The sequence below is a fragment of the Loxodonta africana genome, chromosome 10 (genome assembly GCF_030014295.1).
Source record: "Loxodonta africana isolate mLoxAfr1 chromosome 10, mLoxAfr1.hap2, whole genome shotgun sequence".
In the NCBI taxonomy this organism is placed as follows: Eukaryota; Metazoa; Chordata; class Mammalia; order Proboscidea; family Elephantidae; genus Loxodonta; species Loxodonta africana.
Genome location: NC_087351.1, coordinates 93,405,853 through 93,422,514, shown reverse-complemented (window position 1 = coordinate 93,422,514; position 16,662 = coordinate 93,405,853). Strand labels below are relative to the sequence as shown.

Below are 16,662 nucleotides of genomic sequence, written 5' to 3'. Positions count from 1 at the left end.
AAGGAAGAGCGTATACTTAACTTCACAGAATAGTAGCATTTTTATTTTGGGAAACCAATTGTGTAGTAGGAATTACAATGCTTTTTTGTTCATTAAATATATATAAACATCTCATTCTCTCACACGCAACCCACCCCATATTCAACTCATTGCAAACCTTGTTGTCTCTTAAAAATTTACCTTGAATCTGATTACTTCTACTAGTTCCACTACCACACTCACTTTTGTGCCTTCATCTTGCCTTGAAGATTACAGTAGCTTGATTCTAACAAGATGACTGCCCTGATAAGCTTGCTAATTAATTTGTGGCAAAAACAAACTTACTGAGACAAGAAGTTATTTGATCAGAAATTCTGTTGTTTTCATTGCTGTGTAGTTGAGCTCATAAGGAATTTGCTCAAAAAATGCTTGTGGGATGAATGAAACATAAAAGGATATTTATGTTCCAGAACGAATTATTGATTTACTTCTGTGCGAGGCACTGTAGTAGGGGTTAGGATATTTAAAGGAAGAACAGTAACATCCTTACTTTAGAAGAACTCACAGTGTGATGAGGAGACAGACATAAGTGACACACATAGTAGTGAGTGCTATGGCAGAAGCTTGTATAAAGTACGATATGAACACGAAGAGGGGTACCTGGTCTCCCTCTCTAAGTGCTCAGCTTATCTGTCATTGTTATGATATTGATGTGGTTGAAGAAGATTTGTGTTATTGGACTTTTATACTAGATGAGGAAAGTCAGTTAACGACCTTTTCTTGTCCTCTTTATTCCTTAATTGTGTTGGATTCACAGTGTTACCCATTGCAGTAGAGTCAATTCCAACTCATAGCAATCTATAGGACAGAGGAGAGCTGCCCCATAGGGTTTCCAAGGCTATAATCTTTATGGAAGCTGACTGCCACATCTATTTCCTGAGGAGCACCTGGTGAGTTCGAACTGCTGACCTTCTGGTTAGCAGCTGAGTGATTAACCACTGAGCCACCAGGGCTCCTTCACAGAAGGTTAAAAACAAACCAAACCCATTGCCATCTAGTTGATTCTGACTTACAGCGACCGTATAGGACAGAGTGGAACTCCCTCTTAGGGTTTCTAAGGCTGTAAATCTTTATGCAAGCAGATTGCCACATGTTTCTCCTGTGGAGCTGCTGGTGGGTTCGAACTGCTGACTTTTCAGTTAGCAGCCAAGCTCTTTAACCACTGCGCTACCAGGGTTCCTTCACAGAGGGTTAGGGATAGATTAAATCCATGGATTTTTTTTTTTTTTCCAAATTTACCGAGCTGTTTAGGATTGCTGTTTTTTTAAATACATGTTTATATAGCCATACTTTGAATTTAAGAATTCTACCATGATATAAGATCTATTTTCAAGCCATAAGTTCAAAAAAGTAGTTTTGATATGAGCAGCAGTTGATGTAGTATGATTTTTCTTTTTTTGCCATTTTCTAGGACGTTTTGAACTGCTTTGTGGTCACTTTCCAGATTAAACTCTTTTCAAATCTCCCATAAGCTCCATTGTATGCCACTTCTCTCTTAGTCCGAAGACACCTCGCGCTGCAGATTCTGCCCTGGTTGGCATTTCATATTGTATCTAGCCTTCCTGGCAGAGTCTGCTTTGTTGGCATATGTAATAGAAGACTTCTAGAGAGTCAGATAGATGGTTTCCAGACAGATCCAATTTTTGTTCAGAATTGTTTCATAATTTGCCTTGTAATGTTAGTGTCCTGGGTTTAAAGCTTCGGTGTTAGCTATCTTGAGTTACAGGAAATTTCTTTCTCAGAACTTTTTAGGTGATGTGTGGAAGTCTTCTGTAGTCTCAACATGTCATGCTTTCAATACCCTTTGAATTAAATTGCTTTAGTTTTAATTTCAGCCTTTAATATTATTTACCTCTCTCTCTTTTTATTTCTTGTACTCTTTTCCCATCCCCTGCTAATGTACTGAAGGTGGCATTGGGCCTGAGATATTGTTGTACTTGCCTTTTCAGGTTAGTTTTCAGTAAAGTAAAAACATTAAAGTTGTAAATTAATGACCTCTTTAGTCATGTGTGTACTTTATATAATGTAATGTTTCTGTTAAGGGGTGTGAAAAACTGTTTTCATTTCATGTAATGATTGTCTTGGAAATAAAGTGGCTTTTCTGGAACTCTTCAGACATTGCAGGAATTGCACAAGCTTTTGCCAGGGAGATCTTTGGACATGCTCGAGTTTTACTGACATTTGCTATGTTTTCAATAAGATCGTGTCTCCTTATAAATGTTTAGAGTCCCTGGGAAAGTGAATGTTCTGAGTTGTGAAAAGTAGATATATAATTAGAGTAGAATTTCTTACCCTTTGAATTACAGGCCAATCAGTCAATCCGGTAAACAGCGTTTTGTTTTTTGGTCCTGTCATTTTGAGTACCTTATTTATTATTTCCTTCAGGAACAAATGTCAACAAAATAAACCTTTTTTGTCCTAAAATGGAACTTCCTAAAACATTTTCTGTTTCAACAGTGGAACCGTACTCTGTTCAGTGTGTTATTAATATACTTAACTAAAATTTGCCAGGAGCAGACTTTGTGTATACATAGGGTAAATCTCTAGTGTAGGTAGCTGGCCTGTAAAAGTTTAAGGTATTCTATGTGTGATGGGCTTTTTAGTTCTATTGTGGTCTATTCTGAATATACCAATACATCCTACATTTTCATTTAAAATGATAAAGCTCATTTAGAATTTTTCTTTTGAGTTATTCTTTCTTTTGGATACTGCACTAGCCCCCACATAACCTGCTGGTAACTTTTTGAATTTTTCGCCTTGGCTTTCTGATTTCCAGTTTTGAACTTGGCCTTTCTGGCATTTTAACAGAAAGAACGCTAGTCAGGGAGTCAGGGCACTCAGGTTAGAGTTGTAACCTCTGCGGCTATAGTCAAGTGAATCAGCCTTTCTGGGCTTTGGTTCCTTCATTTTTAAAATTAAGGATTGGGCTTGATCTCTAATATTCTTTCTCAAATTCAGCCGTGGGCTAGGATATCGTTCCTCTTAGACCACATAGAGTGCTATGTTTGATTCTTCCAACTCCCCCCCAAAAAAGCCACTTATCTCCTTGAGCCTCAGTCATCTGTGTTTTACCCTGCAACACTGAAGCTAGCCCATGTAAGTATTCCATATTTCAAAATAGTCTCTAGAATACTGTGTCTAACATCTGGTTTTGTTCTTTGGTCTTCCTTATTCATTGTCCAGCTTTCACATGCATATGATGCGATTGAAAATACCATGGCTTGGTTCAGGTGCACCTTGGTTTTCAAGGTGACATCATTGCTCTTCAACACTTCAAAGAGGTCCTTTGCAGCAGATTTACCGAATGCAATGAGTCTTGATTTCTTGACTGCTGCTTCCATGGCTGTTGATTGTGGATCCAAGTAAAATGAAATCCTTGACAACTTGAGGCTTTTCTCTGTTTATCATGATATTGTTCATTGGTTTAGTTGTGAGAATTTTTGTTTTCTTTATGTTGAGGTGTAATCCGTACTGAAGGCTATGGTCTTTGATCTTCATTAGTAAGTACTTCAAGTCCTCTTCACTTTCAGCAAGCAAGGTTGTGCCATCTGCATAATGCAGGTTGTTAATGAGTCTTCCTCCAATCTTGATGCTCCTTTCTTCTTCATATAGTCCAGCTTCTCATATTATTTGCTCAGCATACAGACTGAATAGGTGTGGTGAAAGAATACAACCCTGATGCACACCTTTCTTAGCTTTAAACCCATCAGCATCCCCTTATTCTGTCCGAACAACTGCCTCTTGATCTGTGTAAAGGTTCCTCATGAGCACAATTAAGGGTTCTGGAATTCCCATTTATGCAGTGTTATCCATAATTTGTTATGATCCACACAGTCGAATGCCTTTGCATAGGCAATAAAACACAGGTAAACATCCTTCTGGTATTCTCTGCTTTCAGCCAGGATCCATCTGACATCAGCAATGATATCCCTGGTTCCATGTCCTCTTCTGAAACCGGCTTGAATTTCTGTCAGTTCCCTGTGGCTATACTGCTGCAGCCGTTTTTGAATGATCTTCAGCAAAATTTTGCCTGCATGTGATATTAATGATATTGTTCTATAATTTCCACATTCGGTTGGATCACCTTTCTTGGGAATAGGCATAAATATGGATCTTTTCCAGTCAGTTGGACAGGAAGCTATCTTCCATATTTCTTGGCATAGACAAGTGAGCACCTCCAGCTCTGCATCCGTTTGTTGAAACATCTCAATTGATATTCGATCAATTCTTGGAGCCTTGTTTTTCACCAGTGCCTTCAGAGCAGTTTGGACTTCTTTCTTCAGTACCATTGGTTCCTGATCATATGCCACCTGTTGAAATGGTTGAACATCGACTAATTCTTTTTGGTATAATGACTCTGTATTCCTTCCATTTTCTTTTGATGCTTCCTGCATCGTTTAATATTTTTCCCATAGAATCCTTCACTATTGCAACTTGAGGCTTGAATTCAGTTGTTTCAGCTTGAGAAACGTGGAGCATGTTCTTCCCTTTTGGTTTTCCATCTCCAGTTCTTTGCACATGTCATTATAAGACTTTACTTTGTCTTCTCAAGTCACTGTTTGAAATCTTCTGTTTAGTTCTTTCACTTTATCAATTCTTCCTTTTGCTTTAGCTGCTCGACATTCGAGAGCAAGTTTCAGAGTCTCCTCGGACATCGATCTTGGTCTTTTCTTTCTTTCCTGTCTTTTCAGTGACCTCTTGCTTTCTTCATGGATGATGTCCTTGATGTCTTTCCACAACTCCTCTGGTCTGTTGTCACTAGTGTTCAGTGCGTCAAATCTATTCTTGAGATGGTCTCTAAATTCAGGTGGGATATACTCAAGGTCATATTTTGGCTCTCGTGGACTTGCTCTGATTTTCTTCAGTTTCAGCTTGAACTTGCATATGAGCAATTGATGGTCTGTTCCACAGTCGGCCTCTGGCCTTGTTCTGACTCATGATATTGAGTTTTTCCATCATCTCTTTCCACAGATGTAGTCAGTTTGATTTCTGTGTGTTCCATCTGGCGAGGTCCATGTGTATATAGTCACCGTTTATGTTGGTGAAAGAAGTTATTTGCAGTGAAGAAGTCGTTGGTCTTGCAAAATTCTATCATTCGCTCTCTGGCATTGTTTCTATCACTAAGGCCATGTTTTCCAACTGCTGATCCTTCTTCTTTGTTTCCAACTTTTGCATTCCAATTGCCAGTAATTATCAGTGCATCTTGATTGCATGTTTGATCAATTTCAGACTACAGCAGCTGATAAAAATCTTCTATTTCTTCATCTTTGGCCTTAGTGGTCGGTGCGTAAATTTGAATAATAGTGGTATTAACTGGTCTTCCTTGTAGGTGTATGGATATTATCCTATCACTGACAGTGTTGTACTTCAGGATAGATTTTGAAACGTTCTTTTTGACGATGAATGCAACACCATTCCTCCTCAAGTTGTCATTCCCAGCATAGTAGACTATATGATTGTCTGATTCAAAATGGCCAGTACCAGTCCATTTCAGTTAATGCCTAGGATATCGATGTTTATGCGTTCCATTTCATTTTTGATGATTTCAAATTTTCCTAGATTCATACTTTGTACATTCCAGGTTCCGATAATTAATGGATTTTTGCAGCTGTTTCTTTTCATTTTGAGTCATGCCACATCAGTGAATTAAGGTCCCAAAAGCTTTACTCCATCCACGTCATTAAGGTCGACTCTACTTTGTGGAGGCAGCTCTTCCCCAGTCAGTCATCTTTTGAGTGCCTTCCTACCTGGGGGGACTCATCTTCCAGCACTATATCAGATGATGTTCCACTGCTATTCATAAGGTTTTCACTTGCTAATGCTTTTAAGAAGTAGACTGCCGGGTCCGTCCTAGTCTGTCTTAGTCTGGAAGCTCAGCTGAAACCTGTCTTCCGTGGGTGACCTTGCAGGTATCTGAATATTGGTGGCATCGCTTCCAGCATCACAGCAACATGCAAGCCCCCACAGTACGACAAACTGACAGACACATACGTATGTGAAAGCTGGACAATGAATAAGGACGACCAAAGAATTGACGCCTTTGAATTGTGGTGTTAGTGAAGAATATTGAATATACCATGGGCTGCCAAAAGAATGAACAAACCTGTCTTGCAAGAAGTGCACCCATAATGCTCCTTAGAAGTAACGATGGTGAGATTGCGTCTTACATACTTTGGACATGTTGTCAGGAGGGATCAGTCCCTGGAGAAGGACATCATGCTTGGCAGAGCACAGGGTCAGCGGAAAAGAGGAAGACCCTCAACGAGGGGGGTTGACACAGTGGCTGCAACAGTGAGCTCAAGGATAACAACAATTGTAAGGATGGCTCAGTACCGGGCAGTGTTTCGTTCTGTTGTGCATAGGGTCGCTATGAGTTGGAACCGACTCGACGGCACCTAACAACAACAACATCTGGTTTTCTAGAAATATTTTAGCTTTTGGTGAATCGTATTATAGAATCATGGGAAATTGCTCCCTCTAAATTCCCTAGACTACAAACTAGCCCTAATAAATTCCTTCCAGAAATGAAGTCCCTTCCCTCTTGGCATTCTGCAGGGTGTGGTCCTGAGTTGAGGGTGGTCTTCTGCAGGGCCACTTGGTGGAGCCTACTCCCGGGCCTGGAGCACCGTCTCATCCCACTGCCAGGGGAGCTCTGCTCACCCTTAGGAGTCAGCTCTGGGAGCTCTCTGTCTGGAAACGCTTACCTGCTTTGTGCTCAGGCAGAGTCAACTGGCTCCCCGTCCCTCCTCTTGGGCTATGCTTTGGATTCCCAAACAGGACTGTGTGAGAGGCATCTCTGGGCCCCAGTGTGAGCTCTTGGTGTGTGTTTGTGGTATGACGGAGGTCAGGGTAGACAGAGAGTGTCCTATGGCCCCTACAAAGCCTTGCAGACTCCACAGGGTAACACATACCCTAGGAAGTCCTTGCACCACCATCATCAGCTGCTGTTCCCATTTACCGAAGACCAGGGTATGCCAAGCCCTGACCTGGAGGTGCACATTCACTGAGCCTCCAGGCCCCTCCAGTGTAGGTGCAAGGGCTGTGCCTCTTTTATGGGTGAGGCCATTGAGGCTCAGAGGGAGGCAATGATTTGCCTGATTGTCCAGCAGGAAAGCTGCAGCTAGGGAACTGGAACCCAGGACCATAGGGGCTCTTCAGCCTGACCCTAATATAGTGCCTGAATATTTTCATCTACCCTTATGAATACCTCTGTCCCCAAACCTTACACGTGAGAGGGTGATTGGATTAACTTTAGCCAATCTCCTGAGTCTTCCCTCTGTGAGAATTAGCTCTGCTTACTCAGTTGATAAAGCTGTTTCTGAAACATAAAGCTAGGAAAAAGAGCTAATTCATTAGGTGTCTTAGTGAGTATTCACGTAGATACTCCCAACCCAGAAGAATGGGATAAAACAAAAGTGGTAAAATTTCATGGATGTATTTGTTGAGTTTGTTAGGGCAGGGGCCTTTTTTAAAATCTTGTTCACTCTATCCCTAGTGTCCAGAAGGGTATTTTATTTATAGTAGGCCTTCTAGAAATATTTGTTGAATGAACCAATGAATGATGTTATATCTGCTTAAGTATAGAATGGAAGAGCTTACTTAACTTCTAGGTTTAGGGCCTGCCTTGAAGCACATGCAGAGTTTGGTAGCCAGTGTGGTACAGTGTCTGAAATCTATTTTAGAAGTAGTGGGGAAAGAACAGTGTTGTTTACCTGGAGGTTGAGAAGATTTAGAGGGCCTGGAGGAGTCATTTATTTGCTCTAATTCTCAAGTATAGCACTTAGACTAATGGAAAGATTTTACAGTCTTGCCAGGAACTCTGTTCCTTGAAATTTTAGGTGTTCATGTGGAGGTTGGATGACCATCTCTCAGAAATGTCAAAGAAGGTATTCATGAAGGGGCAGATTGTTAAACCCACTGATCCCTAAAGTCCATGTGAGTCTGATTCTGTGAGTTTTTTCTTCAAAGGGTGGTTGGACATGGCATACTAACTGCTACTATTTCAACAGAGAACAGTGAAGTAGATAATGAATTGTTCTGTCTTTGCTAAAGAGATTGAACGTTTCTGTTAATAGCAATATTCTTAAGGACATCAAAAGATAGAAATAGTTTTAATCTCATTAATAAGGGAGAAGTAACAGAGATTGTTGAAAATGATAGTGGATAAAAGAGAGATAGCTATGAGGGGAGAGAGAAAAGAAAGATTATTTAGAACATCATTGTGAGTTGCCTGGATTTAGATTGTGGGCTGTCTTCTAAATATATCAGTAACCCCTGATAGAGTACTTTCTTTAATGACATCATACCAGCGTGAGGACTGCAACAGTCTGGAGGCCTTATGCATGTGTAGGAGGAAACCTCCTAGCACACTTCAATAGCCCCTGCAGGGTATAGACCCTGCACAGTAATTGATGACATGATTTTTACAGTGTTGTTTGAGTTTTAAAAAAATGTTTAAATCATTCATCCAAGTGATAGAGTTTAAAGATGAGTATAAATATATTTTGTGGTCTCCTGGACTTAGTACTGATAGATGCATGAGTAAATAATTATATTACAGCTTGATAATTATTTTTTATATATAAGTTTCTAAAATTTTCTCCTGGGTGGTGCAAATAGTTATGCACTCGACCCCTAGCCAAGAGGTCCGGGGCTGAGCCCAACCAGAGGTAACTCAGAAGACAGGCCTGGAGATCTGTTTTTGAAAGGTCACAGCCTTGAAAACCCTATGGAGCAGTTCTACTCTGCACACTTGGGATAACCATGAGCTCAAATTTACTCAAGGGCAACTAACAACAACAACAGCGTGATACAAATAACCTGCTGTGGGGACATTCTTCTTCGAGAAGTCAGGAAAAGAGAGAAGACTGGGTCTTAAAGGATAGACTTTGAAGGATAAGTAGTATAGGTGATAAGTACGTAGGAACACCAGTGAGACAAGTATCATCACCTAGGGACTTGGCAGTAAGGTTTCTCTCTAGTAAGTATTGTATTTTTGTGCAAATAATGTGTGCCTTTTACTCTTGCAGATGCGCCCTTTCCCTGCGAGGTATTTTTGTAAGCACGTTATGATAATTTTTTTTTTTTTTACAGCAACATGTGAAAAAAAATTGGCATAGCAGCACTTATGAAAATACCTGGAGGGGGAGGACAGTTGGCAAACAAACGTAGAAGACACATGTTATTTGCATAAAAATATAGTAAACTCTAAAATCATGAAGTACTGTTCAGAGCCAGGAAGTTGATGTTTCAGAAAGGCTTTTAGTTGAGAGCCAGATGTGGTCAAGATGATAAATAAAGCTAATAAAATGTAGTATAAATCAAGAGAGAGGGGATTGGACAGAGGCTAAATGTGGACAAAAGAGAAAGTTAAGGATATGTACTTTGGAAGTTTCTGTCCAAACACTGCAAAAGAACAGAATGGTCCTATTATTGTGGTTGGTAAATTCCTACTGTGTAGATGGACGCGCAGGCTGCCATTAGTCTGATGCCATTTAAGCACTGTCTGATAAAATGAACTCCCTTTGTTCCTATTTCCTGCTCATTAAGCAACATTCTGATTATAATTTGCCTTCCCATCTAGATTGGCCTATGGGGAGAACATGTCCTGGGTATGCTGACATGAGCACTCTGATCCATATAGCAGTTATGGTTCTCGTTGTAAATTAATGTAGTTAATTGAGTGGTAGTCTAGTTTGTACATTTTTTTTTCTAGTTAGTACATTAGTCTCTTGTGAGCTTAATGTTACTCTCCTGCTGAAAGATGGCTCCACTCTGAACACCAAAAAGAAAAGAAAATTGAGTTCCTAAGTTTACAAAGCTGAGAGCCAGACTCAGATGATGGATTAAGGTGCATGTGTCAAGATAACTCGACGGCATTGGGTTCTTTTTTTTTTTTTGTCAAGATAAATGCTGTGTCTCTTGGCCACCAGCCTCACTTTGAAGAAGTACTACTTCAAGGAGAGTTATACAAGACAGATGTGGTTGGGGGAGACGTATGTAGGCGTATTCGAGAGATTGCATGCATGAGAAAGTAAAAGGAGGGAGAGGAGGCTGGAGAGAAGAGTAGAAGACAGGTAGTGAAGTGACTCTGTCTTTTAGGGCAGTGGGTATTTCATTCATTTTTAAAAAGTAAGTGAAATTGAAAGGAAATGGCATGTGTGTTTCTTTTGGTAAAACATCATTCTGCCTTTCATGCTTAATTTTCAGTGAGCACATCTCCATGTTATTTTTTCAAATTCAGGCTGAGTTTGTTGACCACATAATCTTCCTGGTTATGTTGTATTTACTATGCTAATTAAAGACTGTTAGGCTCCTATGTAACGACTGAAGGCTTAATAGCTGGCTGTCATGACTTTAGTCCACCATTTATACATACAGTTCTAGTGATTTTGTTACTTTCTTCCAAGCCTGGTGCAATATCACTTGAATCTCTTCAGTAAAGAAATAGTATATCTTAATGATTGAGAATTGTTTGCCTAGAGGGGGCCCGAAATCCTTCTAATCTCTTAAATGACTTCTTAGAAAAATCCTTTTTCATTAAGCATATTTGCTCATTTTGGCTCCATCAAACTTTCATGTCAAAAACATGTATATGATATGTGTGCATTTCAAAACTGAGCCTGTTTTTAAACTATGTTCTGATGAGATAAAGGTGGTAATGTTGATTTTTTTCTGGAAATGAGGAAACAACACCATCTTATGTGACAGTTTGAGTTTTCTGAGGCTCTACTAATGCTTACTGAAAGCTTGTAGTTACTTTTGTGGCAGCAGCTCTTACTCTTGGATGCATTAATGGCAATATATTATTAAAATGGTAAAGGATTTTTTTTTTCAATTTCTTTTTTCTTTACTTCCTTTGGTTAGGGAATTACTATAGTTTTCTTTCTTAACCATCGTGCTCACCAGCTCCCTAACTGCTCCACTTCTGAACTCTATGAGTTACCCTCAGCTAACGAGTACTGAAAGTGTGTTTTAAATTAGTAAAGTCACTGATGGTGTGAGATCTGTTTTCTAATCCACTTCTTTGAGTTGGTTGTATGGATATTACAGGTGTTTCTTCCATTTAGTAATCAATTTTTATTTTTACTTCTTATCAATGCCTTAGGAAAAACATATAAGCAATGAAGAAGAGAACTTAAGAAGGATGGAAGAAGCCAGATTGCAGCTCAAGGATCAACTTCTTTGTCTGGAGACTGAACAGGAATCCATTTTTGGCATGATAGGAAAGGAAATTGATACAGCTTGTAAAACCTTCTGGAGGGACTCAGTGGAGAAATTGAAAGTAATTACAAGTTCTTATTGTACCTTAGAATCTTGGCTAGTTTCCTAATATATGATTATAATGAGATTTTAATGAACGGCTACATGGTTGTCACATTTTTATTTCAAACAGTTTTATGAATCAAAATAAAGAACTTGTATTTCTAGAATGTACCACTGTATCTATTGTGCAATCATAGTGAGAGAAATTGTACTGTTATTCCACTGAATTGCCCATGTCTCACTGTGTAAAAGAAAATGTCTTATAAGAAGGGTAGCAGTTCTGGCTAAGGAAAGTGTCCTTGGAGTTAAGAGTCCTGGATTTTGAACTTTCATCCCCACAGATTATTTTTATTGTTTTTATTATATTATTGGCTAACATTTACTGAGCACTAGCATCACTCCAGATGCTTCGGTGAGTGTTGTATATGCATCTCTCCCTGTGTCCCTAAAGTGACTCTCGCAGATGCCCTGATTCAATTTATTTTAGAGAATAGGAAACAAAAACTCAACAGGATGAAGTAACTTGCTGTAGTCATGCTTCTAGTTAAATGACAGAACCAGGACTCTGATCCTTTAGGGTCTAACTGGTACCTAAACAGTTACTTTGCTATCTGCTTTTTAAAAATAAATTATGTTTAATTTAGTTTTTGTGTCTTTTAAATGGAGTAGTGCTACTCAGTGTGTAGTTCTAGTGAGACGATAAATAAAAACAGAAGTGTTCGTGGATGTTTGCATTCCTTTAAGGACAGTGCCTCTGTCAACTCTAGGTGCTTTGATGTGCTATAACCATGACACGTTATAGTTCAGTCCTCATTCACCTCTCTGTTTACTTCATATGACGGTATAGCAGCACTTAGAGTGTAGTGTTAGCACACATACTTTTTATGTTCCAGGTGCTTCTTTTTTAACTCTGTAATTCATTTGTCTTTTTCCTCCTCCAGAGTGATATTCCTCTCTCATACTGTTACTTTCCCCTCTTTACTTTTTTTGCATTCCTCCTCATCTGTGTTTGCTTGTTTAACTCTTTCTCTAAAGTAGTGTTTCAAAAACAGAAACTAAAGCTATAATTCTACTCTTGCAGTTGAAGGTATCTTAGGATATGACTATAATAGAAATATTTCAATGGATAGAATTTGATTGAATTGATGGAGTTTCTACACTATGTATTTTTATATACATTTTTTTAAACTTCAGATGTCAGTTTGGGAAGCTGTGAGCCTAATCAGAGAAGTAATTGGCTTTAGGAGAAAAGCTAACTCTTTCAGGCTGTTGTTGTTGTTAGGTGCTATGAAGTCGGTTCTGACTTAAGACCCAGTGTAAAATGAAACAAAACACTGTTTGATTCTATGCCATTCTCATAATCGTTGCTATTTTTTGAGGCCATTGTTGCAGCCACTGCGTCAGTCCATCTCCTTGAGGATCTTCTTGTTTTCTGTTGCCCCTCTTCTTTACCAAGCATGATTCCTTCTCCAGGTGCTGCTCCCTCCTGATGACATGTACAAAGTACTTGAGACGAAGTCTCATCATCCTCACTTCTAAAGATCATTCTGGCTGTACTTCTTCCAAGACAGATTTGTTTGTTCTTCTGGTGGTCCATGGTATATTCGATATTCTTCGCCAACACCATAATTCAAAGGCATCAGTTCTTCTTCAGCCTTCCTTATTCATCGTCCAGCTTTTGCATGCATACGAGACCATTGAAAATACCATGACTTTGGTCAGGTACACCTTAGTCCTCAAAGTGGCATCTTTGCTTTTTAATACTTTAAAGAAGTCTTTTAGCAGCAAATTTGTCCAGTGCAATGCATCGTTTGATTTCTTCACTGCTACTTCCATGGACGTTGATTGTAGATCTAAGTAAAATGAAGTCCTTGACAGCTTCAGTATTTTCTTTGTTTATCATGATGTTGCTTACTGGTCCAGTTGTCAGGATTTTTGTTTTCCTTGTGTTGAGGTGTAATCCATACTGAAGACTGTAGTCTTTCATCTTCATCAGTAAGTGCTTCAGGTCCTCTTCAATTTCAACAAGCAAAGTTGTGTTGTCTGCATATCACAGATTGTTAATGAGTCTTCCTCCAATCCTGATGCTGCATTCTTCATAGTCCAGCTTCTTGGATTATATGCTCGACGTACAGGTTGAATAAATATGGTAAAAGGATAGAACCCTGATGCCCATGTTTCCTGATTTTTAAACACACAGTGTCCCCTTGTTGCATTCCAACAACTGCTTCTTGGTCTATGTACAGTTACACATGAGCACAGTTAAGTGTTCTGAAATTCCCTTTCTTTGCAATGTTATCCATAATTTGTTATGATCCATACAGTCTAATGCTCTTATATAGTCAATAAAACACAGGTAAACATCTTCCTGCTATTCTCTACTTTCAGCCAAGATTCATCTGACATCAGCAATGATATCCCTCTTTCCATGTCCGCTTCTGAACCCGGCTTTAATTTCTGGCAGCTGCCTGTCGATGTACTGCTGCAACCATTTTTGAATTATCTTCAGCAAAATTTTACTTGCGTGTGATACTAATGATATTGTTGGAGAATATCCATATTCTGTTGTATCACCTTTCTCTGAAATGGCACAAATATAGATCTCTTCCAGTCGGTTGGCTAGATAGCTGTCGTCCCCCCAAATTTCTTGACATAGATGAGTGAGTGCTTCCAGCACTGCATCCATTTGTTGAAACATGTCAATTGGTATTCATCAACTCCTAAAGCCTTGTTTTTTGCCAGTGTTTTCAGTGCAGCTTGAACTTCTTCAATACCATTGGTTCTTGATCATGTGCTGCCTCCTGAAATGGTTGAGTATTGACCAATTCTTTTTGGTGCAATGACTCTGAGTATTTCTTCTATCTTCTTTTAATGTATCCTGCATCATTCAGTATTTTGCCCATGGACTCCTTCATTATTGCAATTAGAGGCTTGAATTTTTTCTTTGGTTCTTTCAGGTTGAGAAAGCTGAGCGTGTTCTTTCCTTCTGGTTTTCTAACTACAGGTATTTGCACATTTTGTTGTAATACTTTGTCCTCTCCAGCTACCCTTTGAAATCTTCTGTTCAACTCTTTTACTTCATTTCTTCCATTCACTTTAGCTTCTTTGCGTTCAAGAGCAAGCATCAGGGTATCTTCTGATATCTGTTTTGGTATTTTCATTCTTTCCAGTCTTTTTAGTGACTTTTTGCTTTTTTCATGTATAATGTCCTTCCTGTCATCCCTCAGCTTGTCTGGTCCTCAGTCATTTGTGCTCAGTGCATCAAATCTAGTCTTGAGATGGCCTTTAAATTCAAGTGGGATATACTCAAGGTCATACGTTGGCTTTCATGGACTTGTTTTAATTTTCTTCAACTTTATCTTGAACTTGCGTTTGAGCAGTTGATGGTTTGTTCCACAGTGGGCCTTTGGCCTTGTTCTGATCGATGATATTGAGCTTCTCCGTTGTCTCCTTCCACAGATGTAGTTGATCTGATTCCTGTGTATTTCATCTAGCAAGGTCCATGTGTATAGCACTGTTTATGTTGTTCAAAAGTGGCATCTCCAAAGATTAGGTGGTTAGTCTTAAAAAATTCTATCATGCAATCTCCAGCGTCACTTCTGTCACCAAGGCTATATTTCCCAGCGACTGATTCTTCTTCTTTGTTTCCAACTTTCACATTTCAATCACCAGTAATTACCAATGCATCTGAATTGCGTGTTTGATTAATTTCAGACTGCAGAAGTTGGTAAAAATCTCGTTTCCTCATCTTTGGCATTAGTGGTTGGTGGAATTTGAATAATAGTCTTATTAACTGATCTGCCATGCAGGTGTTTAGATATTATCTTATCAGCGATAGTGTCATACTTCAGAATAGATTTTGAAATGTTCCTTTTGACAATGAATGCTACACTGTTCCTCTTTAATTTTCTATTGCTGGCATAGTAGTCCATATGATTGTCGGATTCAAAATGGCCAGTACTCGTCCATTTCAGTTCACTATTGCCTGGAATATCGATGTTCAAGTGTTCCATCTCATTATAATGCTGGCTTTTTCTTTTTCCTATATAATGCAGCTTTTGCATATAAGGTTGCCTTGTTACATATATTCAGAGGATATGTGGCATTGACAACTCTAATTTCATTTAGAAGGAGCACATATTGTCAATGTATTATTTATTCTGTGTTTACATATTTGTTTTAATCAAATAGTACTGTAAATATGGAAACTTTTAGATCATGCTATAAGATATATAAACCTTGTCACAGGCAATTCTGGGCTAAAGTGTGTGTAGACAGCAGATTACTTAAATATTTTATTTCTTTATAAGGTGCAGGTTTTCATTCCCACATCTTCCCAAGGAAGCACCCTATTCTTTAATAGGGTCTGAGGAATGGAGTAATTTTGGTAATGTGGCTTTGTATCCCTTCTCCTAGAGAAAGACTAATTTTTTTAAAGCATATAACTTTTTGTTTAGAATCCCTTTCCATTAGTAACTTCCATTGTTTAGCCCCCATAATCTTAAAAAAAAGTGAATACCCACAGGATATTTACTCTCACCTGAAAAGAATTACCACAAAGTTTGTTGAAGATGTAGCTGTTGCTTTGTAGTTTAGAGTACTTGAGAGGGTAATGCAGGAATCACGTAGTCTTTTCAAAAAAGGAATAATTCCAAGTATTTTATGTCATATGTTGATTTTTTTAATGCTGTTATTGAAATTTTCCACCATTTTATGTTGAGAGTGGTCATGCTAGGAATGGATTTGATAATAGATGTGTAACAAATGAACTTGAGAAAAATCCTGGGGAAAGTTGATCTTCTTTCCAATTATATTTTTCTTCTTCCAGCCACCATATTTGTCATTTTTTTCACTTCAGTAAATGCAAATATTATTTCTAAACCTCAATGTCAATATCCTACAATAAACCACTGCCTTTCTAAAACAATTAGGAAAGTGTCTGAATTAAAGATTTGTAATTCTTGTATACCAGTCTTTGATAATTCCAGATTTCAACTAAATAGGTTAGCTCTGTACATGTCTTTATTTTCGTCTTTGTCTTCCCATAGTGCTTGGTCTGAATATTCATTAACACTCAGTTGTAGATGGACTTTGAATTAAGACAGATCTAGGTTCAAACTGCAGCTTTCCAAATGGTAATGGAAGACCTTGGATAAGTTATGTAATCTCTATCCCCTCTAAGAATTTATTTCCCCATTTGTAAGCTGGTTCACTATGAAGGTAAAGTAAAATAAGATATAGAAAGTACACTATATAGTGTGAAGTATCTTGCACTTAATAGGTGTTCAGCTAATGTTAGCTATCATTATTATGGACTGCCCATTTTGTAACATATTTACATATATGTATGGCTTCTCT

At 38.6% G+C, this 16,662-nt stretch overlaps 1 protein-coding gene across 24 annotated transcripts in view; it reads left to right on the top strand.

Annotated features, from left to right (window-relative positions):
- The window catches only part of CEP128 (centrosomal protein 128), a 554,311-nt gene that overhangs the window by 213,294 nt on the left and 324,355 nt on the right, over positions 1–16,662 (top strand). For all 24 annotated transcript variants that reach the window (XR_010323199.1, XR_010323198.1, XM_023546439.2 and 21 more), the window contains one exon: positions 11,147–11,323. Coding sequence is in view for 22 of the 24 variants with exons in the window: in XM_023546439.2 (XP_023402207.1) it covers positions 11,147–11,323 (177 nt within the window). In the remaining 2 variants the exon portion in view is untranslated. The remainder of the gene's footprint in view (positions 1–11,146; positions 11,324–16,662) is intronic.